This window comes from Scophthalmus maximus, chromosome 22 (genome assembly GCF_022379125.1).
Source record: "Scophthalmus maximus strain ysfricsl-2021 chromosome 22, ASM2237912v1, whole genome shotgun sequence".
NCBI lineage: Eukaryota > Metazoa > Chordata > Actinopteri > Pleuronectiformes > Scophthalmidae > Scophthalmus > Scophthalmus maximus.
In genome coordinates this window covers 3,544,542-3,566,327 of record NC_061536.1, presented here as the reverse complement: position 1 = coordinate 3,566,327, position 21,786 = coordinate 3,544,542, and the positions used below count along the sequence as shown (strand labels likewise).

General features: G+C 44.9%; 2 protein-coding genes across 6 annotated transcripts; both read left to right on the top strand.

Annotated features, from left to right (window-relative positions):
* The first annotated feature begins 38 nt into the window (after window positions 1-38).
* cbx3a (chromobox homolog 3a (HP1 gamma homolog, Drosophila)) lies at window positions 39-3,639 on the top strand. 4 transcript variants are annotated; one of them, XM_035620590.2, is made up of 5 exons: window positions 39-180; window positions 1,404-1,558; window positions 1,788-1,944; window positions 2,731-2,825; window positions 3,018-3,639. In XM_035620590.2, the coding sequence occupies exons 1-5, from the start codon at window positions 148-150 to the stop codon at window positions 3,142-3,144; spliced, it is 567 nt and encodes a 188-aa protein (XP_035476483.1). In that variant the 5' UTR covers window positions 39-147; the 3' UTR covers window positions 3,145-3,639. The 4 variants fall into 4 exon arrangements, with proteins under 4 accessions (XP_035476483.1, XP_035476487.1, XP_035476486.1 ...); XM_035620594.2 differs by lacking the exon at window positions 39-180 and adding an exon at window positions 224-362; XM_035620593.2 differs by lacking the exon at window positions 39-180 and adding an exon at window positions 284-423.
* A 3,106-nt stretch (window positions 3,640-6,745) lies between these two features.
* snx10a (sorting nexin 10a) lies at window positions 6,746-10,768 on the top strand. Of its 2 annotated transcripts, none has more exons than XM_035620672.2 (7): window positions 6,746-6,868; window positions 8,197-8,244; window positions 8,380-8,466; window positions 8,565-8,665; window positions 9,082-9,180; window positions 9,311-9,505; window positions 9,605-10,768. In XM_035620672.2, the coding sequence occupies exons 2-7, from the start codon at window positions 8,212-8,214 to the stop codon at window positions 9,678-9,680; spliced, it is 591 nt and encodes a 196-aa protein (XP_035476565.1). In that variant the 5' UTR covers window positions 6,746-6,868; window positions 8,197-8,211; the 3' UTR covers window positions 9,681-10,768. The 2 variants fall into 2 exon arrangements, with proteins under 2 accessions (XP_035476565.1, XP_035476564.1); XM_035620671.2 differs by having other exon boundaries at window positions 9,602-10,768.
* Window positions 10,769-21,786: the final 11,018 nt, after the last annotated feature.

Genomic DNA, 21,786 nt, shown 5'->3' with positions numbered 1-21,786 from the left:
ACCTCCTTCCTGTCTGTAAGCCACATCAGTGGTGTCCTCAAGTTCAATTGTGCAGTTTTGTTTACGAGAAGTGAAGTTCTGCGCATGTTGAGAGATGACTGGGCCAACCACTAGGGCATGGATTTGCCCTGGGCCACGTCTTGAGGGATGAAACGCAGCAAAGAACCACGCGGCGCAAAGGTAAGGAGAGGAGAGGAGCGAAGCGCGTTCCCCCCCCCCCCCCCCTCCGGGCTCCCGTAGCCAAGCTGCGATAGCCCAGGTTTTTGGCGCCCGACCCCGCGGAGCTACTCGCCAGAGATAAAGAGGTGGCTGACCGCGTGGTAAAGGCAGCATCTTTGAAGCGAGCCGAGTTGTTTTTAAAGGTGCGTATGCCGATTCGCTACTTTTATCACTTTCGCTCAACTTTTACCACGCAAAATGAACGTAAGTCTCGTTTTTTTTTTCCCATACAACTGGGCCCCTGAAGCGTGGAGTTAGCCACGACGCGTTGCAGCGCTAGCTAGCTACATCACTGACGACTGGCCACGGGAGCACACAGTCGGCGTATGCTAACGCCTCTCGCGGTATTCTGCGGTGTCTTGGGTATTAGTTTTTTTTTTAACGGCAGTTAGCTAAACGCAGCAGTGTCCATTCCGCGATGGGCTTGTGTCCCCGGGCCTTTTTTTTTAAAGTCGATTCGAGCGTCATCCTTTGTGTTGCCTCGCTGAAGTCGCTAATGTGAAATCGCCACCGCGGGCTCGGAGCCGTATGCCCCCGCCACTGGCCGTAAGTGTAACGTTGCCCCGCGGCTAGCACGGCGAGATGAGAAAGTGAAGTTGTCTCTGCCCCCCAGGCCGGAAATCTCCGATCAGCCACAGTTTGCACGCCGGCTAACCCGCACAGCGTTACCTCGCCAACTGGCTAGCCCCTTTGGAATGCGCCTAGGCTCGGCTAACGCTGCATTAGAGAAAACCATTGATTTGTGCACTTTTGCTGCGTCCGTGTACGTTTTAATGTCACCGAGGACCGCCGTGGCTCCTTCGTCTCCGGGGGATCTGGGTCATGGCGTCATGTGTAGCATCCCCCTGCTTCAGTGATGATAAGGGCTGGGCATTCTGTATGAATGATCTACTCGTAGGCGTTGCACGAACCACGCCGCGATGCTATGAGGTTACTGCTGGTGAGACCTAGGTGGTCTCGAGTGAAATGCATGTGGCTGCTGGAGTTTATACTTAACAAACTGTCCTGAGCAAACCTCACGCCTAAATGTATTTGCCGGCGAAGTGACGAAATCATCTTTGTTCCGTCAAACATTAGGCGTAGCATGTAGTTGAGTTGTCTTGCATCTGGACCCCGAGTCTGAGATAAAATTCTCTCTCTCTCTCTCTAAACAGTTACAATTTTCTTTACTCCTTTGTTTCTAGAGCACAGAAATGGGCAAGAAGCAGACTATCAAGGGAAAGAAGGATTCACAGGAGACACAGGAGGAACCCGAAGAATTTGTGGTGGAGAAAGTATTGGACCAGCGACTTGTCAACGGCAAAGTAGAATTCTTCTTGAAGTGGAAAGGATTTACAGAGTGAGTTGCCTGGGACTGCTACTGCCCGCCCCTGCTGAGCTGGAAGTGCTGCCCTGGTATGGGGTTGTGCTATGCTTTTCGTCCTTAATCACTGTGGCTGCATGAAGAAACTGCAATTCTGCATACACGCTAGTGTTTAAAGTTAACTACATTGTTTCCTCATTGGTGGCAGTCTTTGTTTTAGGGTTGTCTTGAGATGCAAACGCTGACCCTCTTTCCGCTCCCGCAGTGCTGACAACACCTGGGAGCCAGAAGAGAACCTCGACTGTCCCGAGCTGATCTCAGCATTTTTGGAGGCGCAGAAGACCATCACAGAGAAGCCTGCTCCGATGAAGAGGAAGGCATCAACAGACGAGCCAGAGACTGAGGCAAAGAAAAAAGATGTGGTGAGTTCATTTTCACGTGTCCCTCCAACCGAAATTTTACGTAGCAGATGACACCACGTGAAACGAAATGCCATATTAGTTTGCTACACAGAGCCACACAGACATTGTTACAGCACTATTATTGCATGATATGTAGAAAGATGCAGGAAAATGACTTGGGAAAGAGGATGACACTTACCCATTCGTAGGGCGTGCAACGTCACACAAGGGTTTGAGCATGAAAACGATGTGAAGCGCATAATGCAGCCCTCTCAGTCACCCAGTTGAACACCCATCGGGCACTTTTAACAAAAGTCTTAGACAGGGCTCTCCTCCCCCTCCATCGAATTGGCAAACAAGGGAACATGTGATGGCTCAACACCTCACTAAGATGTGTGTTGGTTTTTCGTTTGAAAAACAAACAGGGAAAGCTGCAGGAGAATGTTTTCTACACCGATTATTAGTATTGAAGCTAAGTGTAATTTTTTGCATGTTTCCAACTTTAGTTTCTGATCTTACAGTCACTTACCACTGTTGCCAAACTATATTTCACCTTCACTTTGCTAATTACTGTATGAGCTGTATGAACACCTCCAGTACTGATGTAGTTCTTCTTAGTTCGTGATGCCAACAGAGTCTACTCGATCTGTTCAGACACAGGACGTCAGTGGTCATTTGTATGCAGGTTGTCTTACTCTGAGCCCAACTAGTGGTTTTAAATGTGAGAGAAATGCTCACGGTTGAGCCCTGACAATTCACCGCTCCGTTTTCTTGCAAGCGCTCATTGTTCTCTTGTTATACTTACAGGCTGAGAAACCGCGGGGCTTTGCTCGGAACCTTGATCCGGAACGGATCATCGGCGCAACAGACAGTAGCGGGGAGTTGATGTTCTTGATGAAATGGTGAGTCCCTTCTGACAGCTCAAACCATTGTGGGTTTTTTGCATTATTGCTTTATTCTTGCATTGTTGAATCCCTCAGAGATGCGTGAAATGCACATCCACGTCTGAATTCTTGTTTAACAGAACAAAATTACGGATTCGTAGAGGACATGGGTCCACTGTTTCTGTAATTTTCTTCACACTTGTCTTTTAGGAAAGACTCTGACGAAGCAGACTTGGTTCCAGCCCGTGAGGCGAACACTCGGTGCCCTCAGGTGGTCATTTCCTTCTATGAGGAGAGACTGACATGGCATTCCTGTCCCGAGGACGAATCCCAGTAGTACTTTCCCGTGTTCCCTGCAGTCCTTTGCACCACCTACGCCCTTTTCCTCAGGACTGAAGTGTCTTCTCTGGCATGCCTTCTAGTTTTAGCCTTGCTTAGTTATTTCGGAAGTTGTTTCAAGACTTGAAAGGTGTGGCGGTCGAGGAGAGCTATGTTTTTGTACATATTAGCTGAACTGGTGGTGAGAAAACAGGTGATGGTGTTGTGATGAATCATAAGTCTCCTGTCATCATATTCTGATTTTATGTGGTGGCAGTTTTGAAACCATACCTACCACTGCCTATAGTCATGTCTGGTCAAATTTAAGTCAATTTGGCTCCTTTTGGTTTGTCAAGCTTTCAACCACTTGTTATATTACCATCTCTGTCTCATTTAAGATAAATATGTATTGTTTTTCGAACTAGTGATTTTTTTGTTTGTTCTAAAAGTGCATTTTGTATACTTTGTCTGTACATATTGTTTGAAGTTCTAATAAAGGTTTTATGTGACCAAATTCCACTGCCTAGTTTATTGATGTTTTTAAGAAATATGTATTAAAAACTGTAAAGTAAAATTAATGAACAGACTCAACTTGCTTTCAGTTTTGTTCTAGATTTGTTTCTGGAAGATGGAAATGTTTATAGTTGGTATCATTTTGATACTGTTTGAAAACTTGAATTTGGGTTGGTGTTTAAAGAAATGACAAAATTACAAATAATTTTTTTGATGAGTAACTACACCCGTCTGCAGTGATGGGCCACATCCCCAGATGGCAGGGCCTCCAATTGCCTTGTTGTGGAGAACGGTCTCATACCTGGCATTAGGATGGGGGAGATGGACCTCTGGACCTTTGAGAGTTAACGCAGATGATGTTTCTATGGCAACTCACAATTTTTGGTTTTCCATGGAAGGTTCCCCAATGACACTGCCCTAAACGGTTAAATTGATACAGGTTTTTTGTTTTTTTTATCCAGATTGACATTTGCAATGAAAATCTACCATAACAGGATTCTAATTCAACTGTGTGTGTGTGTATGAGATATAGCAGTTGTGACTGAAACGCAGGGGAGCAGGTTCATGCAAACACTTGAAGAAGAAAAGAAAAAGTATTCAAAGTATTCTCACATTTCATATGGCACCTTCAATATAGTGTCTTGATTAAATCAACAGCGCAGCACAGTTGCCGCTTGTATGTAAATCTTCTCATGTTTATTAAACCACGCCTACACATGATACGATGAAATCAAGACATTAGCTCCTTTAATTCTACAGTTTCTTTTAAAACAAAGTTATTTTCTCATGGTGCTGCTCTGCATTATGGCCACAAAGTGGATGTCATGGGTGGCAAACTACTTTGATATCACAATATATCATTTGGTAGATATGGGGTGTAAATATAATGTAAAAAATCTCTTTAAAAAGTAAAGATCAAGCAGCAGTTTACAGGCGACACCCTTTTTTCTTTCAGCACTTTTTGAGTTGCACTTAATCTGCGACATCTTGTAAATCAAATAGTCTAAATATGTCAAAGCATGTAGAAAATGTTGCTCAATAGCCACAGATTACAGATTGAAACTGAATAGCAGTGAATGGAATCGCTCCTTGCCCACTGATGTCACCTAAGATGAGGAGACCATTGTATGCAAATGAGCTGACCGTTGCCTCCCTGTGCTACTTTCACCTGGGCCAGAGGAGCATTTACTATTGTCTACCACCTCTCCTTGGCTGGACTGAATCTTAGAATAGACTCCTTGGAACACACGTAAGAACTCTTTTATTTTATTCTTAAATCTGACATTTGGGACGTGGTGGGTAGCGCTGTCGCCTCACAGCAAGAAGGTTCTTGAAGGTTCTCTCAACCAGGGCCTTTCTGTGTTGAGTTTGTAGGATGTCCCCCGTGTCTGCGTGGGTTCTCTCCGGGTTCTCCGGCTTCCTCCCACAGCCCAAAAAGACATGCAGATTGGGGTTAGGTTAATTTGAGACTAAAGTGTGAATGGGAGAGTGAATGGTTGTCTGTCTCTGTTTGTTGGCCCTGTGTTGGGCTGTCCTCGGTGTACCCCGCCTATTGCCCAATGTCAGCTGGGATTGGCTCCAGGCCCCCTCCGCGAACCTTAAAGGATAAAGCGGTATAGATAATGGACGGATCTGGCATTTGACATATGACTGCAGGCTGAGCAAAGGGTGGTGAAATTCTTCTTTCCATGCCTGGGATTTACAGGGAGTATGCTGCCTTAGGGGCGAAGTGCTGGTGAAAGAGTAAAAGGGATTGATAACAAAAATTGACAAATGTATGATGTAATCTCTGGCAACTTGAGAGAATGGCCTACTCAATTGATGCCAGGATCTGTAAAAAAAAAAAGAAAAGAAAAAGTGAAGGTGTTGGTTTAAGTGAATCATAATGCAGTGATGATAGACTATCTCCCAATAAGCTTCAGGCCTGTTGCTGATGCTGCTGCTTTTTTTGCAGTTACCTCATGTTCTCTGTGGGGAAATACCTTTCTTGCCTGTCCAGTGTCAACAAACAATGCAAAAATCAACATGTACAATGAAACTCTGTGTGGAAAGAATCATAATAACATCTAGCATCAGAGTGGTCAGTCTGCTTTCCACTAAAAAGCAGACAGTGTCTAAAAATACTGCACTCACACCATAAAATATTCACCAATTGGTATGGTTTTATGTTTTTTTTATAAACTATGAGAATATGTACTTGAATATAGAGCTTCAACCGTTAATCGATTAATCGATTACTAAATTAATCGCCAACTATTTTCGATTATCGATTAAACGGTCAAAGTAGTTTTTATGGAGAAAGAAAGTCCGAATTCTCGGATTTCCGCTTCTTAAATGTGAATATTTTCTGGTTTCTTTGCTCCTTTATGACAGCTAAACTAAATATCTTTGTGTGTGGACAAAAACAAAACATCATCTTGGAGTTTTTGGGAAACACGATCGACATTTTTTTCCCCACAATTTAACACGCACTTCATGGACCGAACAACTAATCGATTCATCGTGAATTTTAGTCGACAGATGAATCGATTACGAAAATAATCATCAGTCGCAGCCCTACTTGAAAATACAAGACATATATGGCCAGAGACCTCAGACACTGCATAAAGGTTTTTGCCCCCAGTCTCCTGGTTATTAAGATGACGAATAAATAAATTGACACGCAAATTTCAAACTTTTTTTTTTTTTTTCCCGGGCGGGGGAGGGGCAAACTAGCAATTTAGACGACAAGAAAGCCCCGCGTGCTCAAATGTTTATGTTTGAATTATCATTAGAACATATGTTTGAATTATCATTAGAACATTGACTGTGATTGAGCAAGGTGACGGGGGGGGGGGGGGACCGACCTTTGACCTTCCACACGCCGCGCCATCAGCCCGCCCCGCCCCCCTCCCCTCCTCCAACCAGGTGAGGCCATTTAAAGCGATCGGGGACAGGTGCGCCTCGAGCCTGACCGCGACACGCGTCTCTGGAGCGGGACGGCACGGCACGGCACGTCACGTCTTTGTCCGTCCCTGTGGCCTTAAGTCACCGTAACCGTTCACACTTTCTTTGGGCGGGGCGGGGGGATCTGTCTTTATTATAATTTTTTTTTTTTTTTTTTTTTTTTTTTTAAAACTCTTTTATTGCGAGTGTGTTTTATTGCGCGGGGGGCCGAGCTAGAGACGCGGGCTGAGCTCCGAGCCACAGCACTGCTCCGGATCACGGCTCGGGAGGTCCAGAGCGGAGAGGTAGGACCAGACTGGAGCTAGAAATAGAATTGGAGGAGGAAAATCCTTTGATTATTAAGGTCATAATTGTTAAATTGGCCTTATTGTGGTTTTTTTTTTTTTTTTTTTTTTTTTTTAATTTTCAGGCCAGTTTTTTTTTGTGTGCAGAACGTTTGAGATCCACACCACCTTCACCGTGGTCTATTGTTATTAATTCGTGAAATGCCATTGGCAGTGGGTTATGTTGATTGTCTAATTTGCTTTGGTGTAGGCGCATGTTTATCCCTTGGGTTGGTAATTAACGTAGCTGCGTGTCTCTCAGATAAGATGCTGTAGCTTGATTAGTTTCTGCTGACATTAAAATGTCTCTTCTTCAGCCCAGCCTTATGATGCTGGATCAGGTCTATTGAAGATGAATGGGTTTGTTTTGGGTTTTTTTTGCTCATAAATCAGTGATTTGGTGTGTTAAATTGCAAGCACAAAGCAAATGGCAGTGATCCTTTTATGTAACATGGTGGTTTGGGGTTGGGGGGGGGAGGAAGGAAGCTGCTATGTTTTTGGCTAGTACATTGCAGCAGTTGACCCTTTTTTGGGCCAATGCTGATTGTGTGGAACATGTTGATTTCCTTTCAACATGCATTATCAGTTTTCTTCTTTGTCTCGAGCCCAAAAGCGCGTGAGTCACAGTAAAACACTGTTGCCATAAAACCCCAAACCGTCAAACACAAGAACCCGCAGTCTGCTGCCTGGGTCATACTCTGCATAACCCCCCGGGACTTTGTTTTAAAACCGTATTTATGCTTAGTGATTTGCTCAGATCAGGACTTTAAGCTTGTAAATGATATTGTGCCGTCCGTCCGCTGGCGTGAAGAACCAGATGATCCAGTGTGTTGCTGAGGCCTTAAGATATACGTGTCATGTGAGCTCGGTGAATGGGAAAGGAGCCGGATGTATTTCTGCCAATAACGTGCCAGGAAAAAAAAAAAGGTTTTCTTATTGTTTGTTGCTGTGCGCGAGTCCATATTAATGTGTTTAGGTACAAGATTTCCCCCCTTACAAGCGAAATCCTCCTCCTTTGCCCTTTGTTCCCCTTAATGCGGGGTCAGATCCAAATGTTTGCACTTTTGAGTCCTTAAAGTTTTAATTGCCAACCAGGCCTCAGCTTAACATAACAGATCTTTCATTGAAACTGGACTTTGGCTATTTTGCCCTGATTAAAATGCATTACACTAGTTGAAATGCTCATTTGCCGACACGGGCGGTAGGTCTTTTGAGCTGAAATAAGACAATTGCGGTGTGTACCAGATCATGGTCTTTATATTTCTATATATTTTTCTTCTTTCCTGCAGGTGTGTTCACCCATTATGGACAGTATGCTAAAGAATCTCTCAAGAACTGTAAGTGGTCGAGCAGGTTCCCTCACACTGCATTTCACGTGGTCCTCAGAAATACTTTCCCCAAGTTTGGAAGTCTGTTGTCGGGGAAATTTCCTACATCTACACTTGACCTAACCCCAGTTTTGAATCTTGCAGGAGTTTATCAGCGTTTGTGTTCGGGATCCAAGGCTCCATAAAGATGACCTCTGGCACACGCATGTCGACTACGAGATCTGTTTACACGTAAGTGCCACTGTGGCATTTACCATTTTCTTTTGACCTGGAAGTTTGTGTCTTTAAGATCAAGCCTAATGTCTGTATTCCCCCCTTTTCTTTTTTAGACCAATAGCATGTGTTTTCGAAAGAAGACTTCCGGTGTGAGGAGACGTTACAGTGAATTTGTTTGGCTGCGTCATTGTCTGGAACAGAACGCTCTGATCATGTATGTTCATACTCCTGCTATTTATCTCTGTTCAGTTTAATAAGTATGACCAGCTAAAGCAAATGCATAATGCAACAGTCCCCCTATAAATACTACCTTCTTAATGTTTATTGAAGTTGTTGATTGAACTCAATTGCATTACAGAAAGGGAGACTGTTAATTAGTCAATAATATAAATGAAATGGCACTTTAACTCCAGCTAAGGTTGACATAACATGTCTCTATAAGAACAAAGTGAACCTCATAAATGTCGGATTTCTTGCAGGACTGTTGTATGAGACTGCATTAGTTTTAGCTTGATGTACCTAAATAACCAGGGTGTATTGTTCGACATGTGGCTTTAATGAGATATCCATTGTATTTGAGTTGAGAATGTAAAGTGGATTTTCTCTGTTCTCTTCTGGTATTCTGTCCAGTGAATTACCAAAGTTGCCCCCCTGGAACCCGTTCTTCAGTCTGAGGAACACGGAACAGGTCTCACAGAGGATGAAGGGCTTGGAAGAGTTCTTGGAAAGGTAAAAGTTGCTCTACAGCTGAAACAATGGCAGCAAATCAATTTCATGCATTCAAGCGCTTTAAACCGGTCAAGTCTGTCTTTGTCTTAGTTTTCCTGTTTGGCGTTGTCTCCTATCCTTTCTTCTTTAGTGTTCTTCAAACACCGTTCTTGTTATCAGACAGTCGGCTCCATCTGTTCCTCCAGTCCGAACTCAGCATCACAAAGATCGCAAGGTGTGTTCTCGGTAAGACCAGGTACACGGTGGCCGAAGCCATACAGCGTTGCAACAGAGATTACATGAGTAGATTAGAGGACAAGGGCTCCTGCGACTCTGACTGCGAAAGGTACGAGCTTTGACTGGATGCTTCAATTTAAGGATCAGTTTACAGTTCTTGGTCTTTGACGCCATTTTGACCCCATCACCCCTTTTCCTATTACAGCAGCTCTTCATCGTCAGGTTTGGGACTAAGTGTGGACACTCATGTGCGCATTAGCCCGGTCCCCTTCTTCGAGTCCTGACAGAGACCCAGAGCTGTCAGTGTGGTGTGGGCTTCATAAATCAACTGATGCACTGCAGTTGTACCTCCGCCTTGCTTTCTCTTTAGACGTGGATCATCAATGTACTTGCCTGTTTGACACTTTCCTACTTTACTTCCTAAGAGGAAAAAAAACCTTTTGTTAACTCCATTATCCCCCTTAAACATTTGTTTTAATAATTTGGTTTACTCTTATCTTAAAACGGTACCATAGTCATTTGAGTGTGGTGGTGCATTTGAATGTTTTTGTGTATCTGACAAAAAATATTTTCATGTTTTTAAAAAAATTGAACGTTTGTAAATGGTAACTTCTTAAATATTTCCTATGTATATATTTTATCAGCACTGAAGCTGCACTGTGACTAGCAAGGGGTGTTTTGAATTGCTGACAGTTTTTTGAGAATAATTTTATGATCTGTTATTGGATGAATAAACATTTTGAAGAAAAACTTAGTTGCCCTTATGCTATTACTAAGTTTTAATCACAAGCACATGACTTTCCTTTTGCTCTCCCTTTATGATATGCAACTTGATGAATTCAGTGTAACAGCCATGCACTGTTCTAACAGCCCAGTAGAGGGAGTGAAGACATCACAGGACCTTGAGCTCCTGAGAGTATACAGATGTTGGCTGTTGATTCAGACATTTTTTTGTGCATGTTCATGTGCTTAACTTGAAAAGCCGAGTCTCTTGTGTGCATCTTAAAAATTGCAATTCCTGGGGTTCTGAATCTATCAAATTCATAGTCGAGCTCCACTGGAAGCTGAATTTGCTTAAGACAATTGTTTGTGGGGGGTTTTGGAAATGTATTAACTTTGTGATTGGGGAAAAAACATCAAGTGATAAAAGATTTCAATCAGTTACAGTTGTTAATTATGCAATTGACTTATGCAGTACTCTGTTATCACAAATGTGCAAATTGGCTTCATTACCTGTTCAATTTAATGCAACAGCGCAACTATGAATTCTATGTTTATAAAGATCATAATGTTCAATTTTGATTGAGTCAGAAGTATTAATTGAAAGTTTATTAGTTTGGTTGTAGTTTACAGTGATATTAAACTTGATATGTTCTATTGATGAGATGAAGGGTAAAGTTTGTAATCATTGGGTACAGATTAAAAGTACTGCAGTCTGATACAGCAGTCCTGCAATAAACCATAACCTTCATGAAGGTTACAGTGTTCCCTGTTTGTTAAAACTGATTTTCAAAGGTGGAATCTCTCTACTGTGGATAATTATTAACGTCCCATATCTGCCGTGAGCATCGCCTGTGCTGTGATATTGACAGGAAGTCGTCTGGCGCAGGTCACATTTCGGCCCCATCACAGCTTTCCCAGGTGAGACGGTCTAATTAAAGGAAGACTGCAAATTAATTTAACTGTTAACTGGCTGCTCGTGGGAATCACCTGAAAGAAACACGACAATATCAAACGGTAATGTGTGTATTACAGGGATTGGCCTCGGTGTGTGGATGGAGGGGGGCAGGGCAGGAGTGCTGGACAGCCCTGTAAATTGAAGGCTGATGAAAGAAGCAAAGGCTCATTTAAGGTGACAGCAGCAGCTTTCCCCCACCCACCACCACACCCAAGCCGCCGGACTGATGTGGACCGTAAACCTGGCCTGTCCCGTATCTCTGTCCTCTTCTCTCATCCCCTCGATGGTGCTGTCTCCTTGCAGCGCACAAGCCATAATGAAGCTGTCAGTGACTTCCCACCCCGGCCACTGAGCTGTATTCAAACACAGACCCCAGATACAAACTGAGCTACACAGTGTCTGAGAACACACTTGACAACTGTGAACGCAAACACACTTGTATACGGTTATACACCCAGGTGGCAAAGCAGTGGATGAAAGGACATTTTTCAGTTATCCCTCATCCTCTGTCACTTTCTGAGTCCCACTGGCTTTGTGGTTGGAACTCTCCATCTATGTGTGCTGTTGAGGCTGACCTTATCACCGCGCCCCCTGACAGCACATGCAGCACGACACAAACACATACACATGCATCGTTTGGATCGGAGCCAGTCAATTTCCTGACAAAGAAAAATGTATCTGCAAGCGGTGGCCACGCACGCAGCTGCCTTCTCGCGGGGGAGAGCGTCTCACATTTGGATATTGAGTATTCACAGTACATGTCTATTTCAGCTGGGTAATTTATAACTCAATTTCCAGTGTGCATTGATGCGCTTCATACCTCCAAAACACCAAACAAAGCCCAAACCCAATTGTATTTCAAAGCAATTAGGGTGTCCAGTGAGTTGTGAACGGGCCACGTCGCAGTGGCTCTAGGCCCGTGTGATATTTTAATTGTTAATTTTCTGTCACATTAGTCAACTCCGGTGCCTCTGGACAGGTGACCGAGCTCCCGCAGGCGCACATAAAATGGAACTGAACATATTCTCAGCTTTTTGATGCAGCGTGGTGGATGGTGTTTTAATGTGCTAGGGGGGAAAGGTTCCACCGTGTGTGATGAGCTAAATGACGAGATCTTATATCATATTTACAGCTGCTTTATGGTAGGAATCGTTCTAATGCTTTCCGATATATGTGGCGGCCATCAATATTAGCATTAGTTTATGAGTTTAAATTATTAGCTCATTTAGAATTGCACCTGAAGCCACTGCAAGGGAATGGCTTCACCTCCTTCACCTCACAAAAGCCAACAATGGCAAAATCCATATGAGCAATTAGCCTGTGTAACTCTCGCTTATTTTGTGTCTTTCCATCACGCTTCCTCTTTGCCCTCTTTCAATTTTCTGCTCCTTATTTTTTCTCTCCCTATAGGCTTCCATGTTAATTAGCTGTTCTCTTCTGTAGTTGGTTGCTTATATACCTGCTGACACATTAGGCTGCAGGCCGGGCTCGCGGTACCTCATCTGTCTATGGCCGTTGAGGAAGGAGGCCTGGGTCTCGACCTCTCAGCCGGCTCCCCTTCCTCTCTACTCCCTCTCGTTTTGCACGAGGCGAGGCAAGTTGGGGTGGGGATGGTTGGGTCAAAGGTTATGACTCGCATTGTATTTGTGATTATTGCCTCTAAAGTGCTGTTGCACGGTGCATCATTAAAAGTCAATGGATCTTACTCTCCCTACCCCACCCCACCTTTGCACACCTAAAATACACACACGTGCGCGCGCACACATTTTGCACGCACTTTGCACATCACCAGCCATTTAACAGCTAAAATACGACCCATGCGTAGATAAATGTCACAGGGCCATCTATCTGCGAGTGTTAAAAGTTGGCTAATGGAGATGACATATTAGCGGCCCAAATGACTGCCATAAAAACTCCCACCATACCTTGCAGCGCCGCCCGGCCACTGTGACTGCAACAGGATATGGCAATGGCACTGCAACTATCCGTCTGCGGAAAGACGGGGCGCAATGCAGGGTGATGTCATGCGAGATGGAGTTCTTTTGATTTAATAAATTCTCCAGAGTTCAGTCCTCTGAGGAAGTGATTGCGGGAATAACGACCGTAAGTTAAATGTAGCACATTTACCGAGGGCTACACTGTGTAAGTCTGTGTTACACACACACACAGTCCGTAAAACACTTTAATGATGTAATAATAATGACCTCTCCCCTTTGACCTTTCACAGAATAGTTTGTTAGAAGTCATGAGCCAGGTCAGCCTCATGTCAATGGCTGTGTGTGTCAATAGCAAAGCTGCCTTTATAATCAATATCCCGCTCCGGGCCCACACGAAGATCCTCCACAGGTATGTGCTCACCTCCTCTCCTCCTCCTTCATCACTCCTATCTCTTTATTAATTACCCTTCTCTGTCCATGCGTGTCTTACTCTCACTGAGTGAATGGAGCAGTTGTAATTGCTTCTCTCTGGAGCAGTTAGAAGCAGCACAAAGGAACCGTATAGAAACCACATTTGCATTCAAGATGAGCTGAGATGTAGAGGAGGGAGGGAGCAGTGCCCTCCTGCCCTATTCTGAGCAGCTCCACTTACACTCTCTCTCTCTCTCTCTCTCTCTCTCTCTCTCTCTCTCCCTCCTTCTCTCCCTCCCTCCATGGGTGTCTCATTCATTGTCTCCCTCTCTCCATCCCTACCTCCCTCCCTCCCCCTTATCTGCTCCCACCACCTCCACCTCCTCCCTTTCGCAGCGTGGCTCCCCTTGCATTGTCTTTCCAGAGAGTTCCAAGGTCGACGGGAGCTTGCTCATCAGAGCAGGGTATTGTGCACTTAGTGCTGGTATGACCGAGCTAATTTGAGTGAGGGAGTGTGTGCACTATCCTGCATATGTGTGTGTGTGTGTGTGTGTGTGTGCGTTTGCTTGTCCTGAGGCTTGCATGTGAGCATAAATGTGTATAAATATGTGGGTGTACATGGTGTGTATGTGTGTGTGTGTGTGTGTGTGTGTGTGTGTGTGGCCGCATTTCTAATGGCTGGTAAAAAGGGGTGAAGGAGGGGAGACTGTAATTAATAACTCAAAACCTCAGAATTGCAGTTTTTTATAACCACCAATATCTCACCACCTCTCAGACCTATGTCATCATTCTCACTCACTCCCATGGAGCACACACACGCGCACGGACACACACATACACACCCACTCCTCAGGGCTCTTCTTTTCCAGCTTGATAAGCATTTCTCGTTTGTTTCAGCGCTTTGATCAATACAGTTAAAACGCCAAACCAAGCATAATTAGGTCTGAGATGGCTCCCGCTGCGACCGAATAGGCTTCACCTAGGGAGGTGCTCGCCATTATCATCATCGTTCCTCGCGTGTGTGTGTGTGTGTGTGTGTGCGTGTGTGTGTGTGTGTGTGTGTGTGTGTGTGTGTGTGTGTGTGTGTGTGTGTGTGTGTGTGTGTGTGTGTGTGTGTGTGTGTGTGGGTGGGCGTTCAAGCCCCGCACAGCGTGATCTAATAGAATTGACAAAGTGCACATCAGGACGTAGATTAAAGGAGAACCCCTCAGATATAGGTTGATTTTAGCAGGTGATGGAGTTGCCCTGTTCACCGTGTTTTCACTCACCTCCATCTTCATTCCATAATCATTTGGACAACCTTTACAATGCGTCTCTGCCAGCAGGTTCATTTCAATATGTTACAGGCCAACTCCATCATTTTTTATTGGTTTATTTACTCAGAACGATACCTAGATGGAGGCTGGAGAGATCATAAATTGTCCACAATTACCATTATACACAGTGAAGTGACTCGCCTTTGTGCTATAATCCAGGGTGAAAACCTTTGTAGAATCAATCTTGGACAGTGAAGAAGGACGGCTTCAGGTACTTGGCCCATCACATTTAATCTCATGTCTATTTACCCCTCGTCAATACTAGAATAAACCTCAGAAGAGCTGCCTGTATATCATTCCATGCACAAGATTCATCTTTTGATGTCCCAAAAATATGAAATTTCCCGTCTCCAAGGGCATTATCCTACGTCTTCAGAGTCGTCTATAGTTTCTGCATCATTTTGAGAGGGCTGATGTAAACTTTTTCGAATGACAGATATTTCACTTTTGTCATAAATCTTAATTCCTGTCGCAGTTACACCAGAGCTGAACCACTTCACTGGCTAAACGTGTCGAAGTTCCTCTTTCATCCTGCTTTCGCACATTTGAATCAATTGCAATGAACTGGTTACAACTTTGTCGCTGACCTTCCTGTGATTCTTTGTCTCTTTCTGCACTTTTGGTGGTAAAACATCTATTTTTTTTACTCCAGGGTCAATTGAGATGCTCATAGAGAAATGTGAGCCAGTGCAGATGACAGAGGTAGAGAAATGTTAACACAGACTGGAGTTTTAGTTGAACTGTCCCTTTAAAGACAGAGCACAGGGAGAAGACGTCTCTATTCTGATCACGCGCGTGTGTTTGTGTGTGTGTGTGTGTGTGTGTGTGTGTGTGTGTGTGTATGTGTGTGTGTATATATTGGGAGAGTTACACAAGTGTCAATGAGAGAGAGAGAGAGAGAGAAAGTAAGAGAGTGAGAGATCCAAACTGCTGGTGTTTTGGGGGGATAATTTCAGAGTAGAGGCATATGTTGTGCACGTGCGTGTGCATGTGTCTACAAGCAATGTGTGTGTGTGTGTCTGTGTGTGTGTGTGTGTGTGTGTGTGTGTGTGTGTGTGTGTGTGTGTGTGTGTGTGTGTGTGCGTGCGTGTGTGTGTGTGGGTGCGTGCGTGTAGTGGAGGATGCGGGGCGGGAGGAGGATTTAGACCCATCATAAAGGAATTCTCCCCCTCAGCCCGTAGCTCATCCCGACACTTTTATGCCTTTTTATTTTCAGGCCCATTGCAACCAAGCCCAGAGATGTGATTTATACTGCCTGGCAGCATGGGCACTGCAGCAAGAAAGACAGATGGAGGGAGGGAGGAGAGGAGAGGAGGAAGGGGGAGAGGTGGGAGTGTGCAGGGTGGGGGGTAATAAAAGGATGAGGAGGATAGGCTCAGTCGAAAAAAGAGGAGCGATAGAGGGAAGGGGGTTGACAAAGGCAAAAGGAGAGAGGGAGGAAACAAAAAAATCTTCTCGCTGCCCTCCTCCTTTTTTTGTGGCGAGAAGCTCTCCTCTCATCCCCTCTCCTCTCCCGCTCCTCCTCTCTGCCAAATCTTCACCTCTACATCTCTCTCTCTAATGAGTTATTGGCCCTGTCTGACTCAGGAAGAGAAGCCCCATCTCTCCACCATGCTGACGCCCCTATATCACCCTCCTTCCCCAACCCTCCACCGCCAACCTATACCCATTCCTCTTTTTCTCCTCCGGCCCCAGGCGACCGGGACACTCCTCCTTCTCCTCCTGCTTGCCTGAGGTGTGTGAAATATTCATGGAGCTCCCATTGATTGGGACAGGAGGTATTGGGGGGGCGGCTGGGTTGTCTGACAGGCTCAGGTCTGAGGCTACAAAGAGGACAAGGAGGCCACCGCCCACAAAGAGACAGCTCACTTACACTTTACATGTAAGGGGAGGAGGGGGGTGTGGGGGTACACAGGAGATGGGTAGACAGGTAGACACAGGTAGTGGACGGAGGTGGTGGGGTTGTGAAGTAGGAGGCAGGTGAAAGCCAGCAAGGAAAGAAGGGGATCATGATGTTGCATGCAAGCGTGTGTGTGTGTGTGTGTGTGTGTGTGTGTGTGTGTGTTTGTGTGTGTATGTGTGTGACACTTGCCTGCCTGTGTGGCGGTTGTGCCGTCTCTGCGCTGTAACATCTCTCTTTGTCACCCAGCCGCCTGAGAGGAGATGAGCTGCCATGCCGACTGTCATTCATCCATCACAAAAGACACAGCACACCCTCACACTCAGACGCTCGCGCACACACACACACACACACACACACACAAACACATGTATAGATGCTCCCTGGGATGTGGAGCTAAACACGCTTTTCTGACTAAATTTCCATGTAAACAAAACACACAATCGATACAATTTTCTCCCCTATTCTCCGTCTGTCTCTACTGGTGATCATAACTATCACAAATACATTTTAGAGAAGGAATTGCCTCCGAAATTCAACTCTAAATGAGAGTTGCCTTTGGTTTTATCGCCCCATTAATTTGTGGTTGTTTATTTCAGCCATTTCGAATTTGATACCGAGCACTCATACTGTATCCGTCTGATTAAAAGCATACTGTGCAATCTCAAAAGAGAAACACACCCGTTTCTGATACAGAGGGGAACATTGGCATAATCTGCTCCACAGCTAAGGTCAGTTCCAACATCAGTTAGGGTTAATTGTAAGGCTCATAAAAAGTGCTCATATTCCAATTAAATTCTAATTACTTTTGTCATTAATTTTAATGGGGTCGTTTATAATGTCTCAACAACAGAACCATGTATGCTGCATGGCTCTGTGCATTTTGTGGGAGCAAATATCGGTATGTGTTGCCAGAGCTGAAATAAAAACAGCATGAGACCAACAACTGTTTATCCCCAAAATGCAGCATGTCACATTATTTAATGAAAATGGAAATTGGAGACAAGCTTGGCAGCAGGAATTTGTTTGTCGAAGAGACAATGTTTGTTTTGCGTCAGCACACGGAATTATGGCTTCTTGACTCTGCGCTCCCTTGCATGGAAAAGCAGGTGTGGTTATGTTAGGGGTAAATTTCAATTGTTCACGATGGTGGTGTTTCCTGAAAAGAGTATATACTGGGACATATTTCACGTGTCCCAGTAGTCCCACACTTCCCGCCCCTTCCTGTGGCAATCAGCCCCATGCCTATCAGATCTGACCAAGGTCATAAGTGATTGAAAATGAGTCACAATCAACAATTTAAAAAACCAAAGTGATTTGCTAAAATAGCTGGGCTCTGCAGTTTTTAGCAAACGTGACACAAACAGGAGTAAATCATGTATTTGATGGGAACTATTTTTTAAGTGGGCATTAATACATGTTAGCACAGCACGCTGCTGCAGAGTATTTGCAGCAGCAGCAGCAGGACAGCACATGCCACACGGACATACAGTAGATTACAGTCTGATAAGTCACTGAAATAAAGGGACATGTTACCTATAGTGCAGAGCTGAGTAGTTTTTCTGACACAGAGCAATGATTTAGTCTTGGCCTTTTTTGCAGACACCACCACAGTATCCTGTAACCGCTGTGTTCATTTTCATGGCCGAGGCTAATCTTTCAACACCACGCGTGGGTGTCATTGTGTGCATTTGTGAGTACAGGTAAGCTGTACTGAAACAGCCATGAACACACAACTCTGAATGAGTCGGGGTCACTTTCGAAGAATGGCGGCTCAGAGGTGAACCCTGCGTTGTTACATCTGCCCCCAGTTCCTCCCTTTTGCTCAAAGCCACATGCTGCCACACTCATAGCAGAGGGGAATTAATAAAACCATCTATCTCAGTGACTCTGTCCGCCCCCCCCCCCCCCCCCCCCCCCCCCCCCTCTGCGGTCTCTGTAGGGACTGGAAGCACTTGTGATCTCAGAAAGGTCAAACGAGTCTCCTAACATTGGACAGTCTTTAGGGGCACGCTGCGTCGCTGATGACACGGCAATATTTTCGCTGCTGGAGAAGATGAAACGCTGTTTATGGGGATGAGGGCAATGCTTCTTTTCACAATATCACCACCTGTAGAGTGTCAAGTGATACTTACCAGTCACATACTGTAGCAAGCCTACTGCTTTTTATTTAGGTTTGGGCAATTCCTTTGTCGCCGATTAGTGTCTTTTTTTTAAATTTACGACAGTCCAGCCCATGCATGTTGGGTTTTTTATTTAACCATAACTGTCAGTTTGCGCTGGTGTTGTTTCGGCTTTGCAACAATTTATGATCGTTCTAATTGTTCTCCGTTCTTGGCGCGTATCTTTGAACGGACACAAACACGTGCTTCGCCGCTTCTCCAACCGCTCGTCGTTCCGAAGGCCCAACAGCCCTTACCGGAACGATGAATTTGATAAATCCTCTTATCGCCCCGGGAGACAATTAAAGAGCATGTGACAGGGGTCCCTATCTCCGCTCTCCTCCTGTAGCGCTTCATTTAGAAGCCATTTGTCTCCGCTATGGATTTCCTATTTTTAATGGCGTGCGTATGCAGGGGTCGGGGCCGTGCTGAATAATAGATGCCTTTCGCTCCCCCTCTCTCTCCCTTTCATTCCCTCTCTTGCTCATTTCCTCATCGCCGGGCCCCCGTGGGAAGGTGTCGGTGTCACTCTGAAAACCAAGGTGCAGCGCTCCTGGTGCTCTCCAGATTCTGGCAGGAGGCTATTCTGTCTAGCGGGCGAGGCTTTTGGTGAAAGCCAGCGGCAGACAGTGAGTCTGATATCAACCAGGCAAACGTTAACCCTCAGCCTCCCCCTCCCCCCTGCTTGCCCACGTCCCCCCGTAACGGACGTTTATCACAGAAAGCGGGCTGCTGAGCAGGGAGGTGATATATCGCCTTGGTCGAGCGTGAATGAATAGACTAGTAATTATCCTGTTAAAAGGTGGCCAGACAAAGAGGGAGCCTCGCTATAATTTAAATTGTTTTGTTTCCCCCAAAGTCGAAACCCGGCATGCTGACTGACATCAGGGAATGGGAAAAGTGAGCCTATTTATAGCCTGAGGTGTTCAGCTAATTGTAGAATTTAATAAGGTTTTTCTGGAAGAGGGGGTTCTGTAAAAGCCAAGCGGCCCGCACCTCCTCTCTGGTCTGCTCTCATATCTCTTCAACATCTTTCTTCGGTTTTGCTGCGCTCCCATGCTTTCCCTCTGCGTCCGCCACTTGATCCTCTATCTTGCTATTCTATCCCACCATCTCCTATTTTTGCGCCTCCTGACCTCTCCCCCATGCCTCACCTCACAACACCCCCCCCCCCCCCCATTTTTCCTCCTCTCCCTCATCCTGTTATCTCCTATCACATGAAATCTATCTTAGACTAATACTCCTCTCAAGTTTGCTTGCGTGACTCTGATTGTGTGATTCCCCGCATGTCACAGAGGCTTAAGGTGTGCATGGATGTGTGTGTATGTGAAGATGCATCCGTGTTTGTGTGTGTGTGTGTGTGTGTGTGTGTGTGAGACAGGGGTAATTGAGCTCAGAGGGTTTTCTGTCTTTGGTGGCAGAGGGGAAATTGGAATCTTCAGAATCCATTAGAGGGACCCTCTCACAGTGTGTGTGTGCGTGTGTTTGTGTGTAGGTTTTGTGTGTTTGTCATGAATGTGTGCGTGCATCATGTCTGCATATTTGTGAAAAAGAGGCACGTGTGTTGGGGGGGAAGGAGTGGCAACATAACAGTGACAATGTCGACGATGGAGACCATAAATATGAAATATACAGTCCCTAATGAACTGGAACTGAAACCTTCTTGTTTGCGTTGTGGTGTATGTGTGTGTGTGTGTGTGTGTGTGTGTATAGTTCCTAGTGTGTGTACGCTTGGCTCTCTGACATTAAGTGACTGAGTTCCTTCATAGACTACTGGGGAAATGGGGAGCAAGAAGAGAGGGAAGGTGAGCGAAGAGGAACAGCAGGTAGCCAACAGCAGATGGTCTCGGCCTTCCTCCCTGCAGAGCTATCACTCCGCTGCTTGTCTTTTCTCCCTGCACTCACGACTCGTGTTTTTTTTCCTCGCATGTTGTATAATGTGTCATTTCACCTCCGTATCCTTGATCATGTACAATACGGATTCAGAGCGCACACTTAACTCATACTTAAACCACCTTCTGTTGGCAGGGTTCACTTGATTTCTGTCACTGATTTGATCATGTTTGAGGAATCAATTTTAAGATTTTTGACAGTCAATATTTTCCTTAGAGCAATGTCGTTTTTGTTGTTGTGCGTTTGTTTTTTTCCCCTTAACATAACAGCTTTAATGGGGAGAAGGGCATGTCTGTCATTTCCACATTGCTCTGGTTCGCATGGAACTGCACTTGTGTACTCTGGTGTATTGTGCAGGAACACTTGCTTTATGGCATTCGACGCCCACCATCAACCAGAGCCCGAGGTAGCAGCTAGCTGTTAGTAAAAGGCAAACTTGGTATTTTCAGTATGGACATCATGGCAGAGCTAGTAAAGAAACCGAAGAGGGCATTGTCAGATTAATCGCAGAAGAGGAAAAAGGGAAAGTGATCTAGTGAGAAAGTGGACAAGAGAGAATGTCACGCCTAAATGTTTGGTTCGTCTTTGTACAGTGTGTGCCTGTATAATTATGCCAACAACATGGTATTCCGTCACACACATACTACACATTCAACCGCTTAGCAAAGAAACGTTCCAGGGGCTCAAAACACAGGCGGTATATCAGCTAAACTAAAAACTAAACTAACTTATTATATTAGTTTTCCTCCCCAATGTCTCAACAAATATGCAAAAAATATAGAACACCAAAGGTCAAGGGTTCACAAGAACAATATATAATACAGTATGTAGTGGTAGACATGCAAATAAATATGTTTTTGAGATACAAACAGTATCTGTGACAAATTAGAGAAACAAACCCGAATAAATGAGCGAGAAAACAAAGCACGCAGACACTCCCATATGAGGCATGAGCGGTCACTGAAGGACCCTATGAATATGAAAATGGCAGTCACAAGACCTGAACCTAAGTAATCCCACTGAGATTTTGGAGCAGGGTACGGTAGAGTTATATCAGGCACTGACCATACAAGGACACTATATTTATTATTAA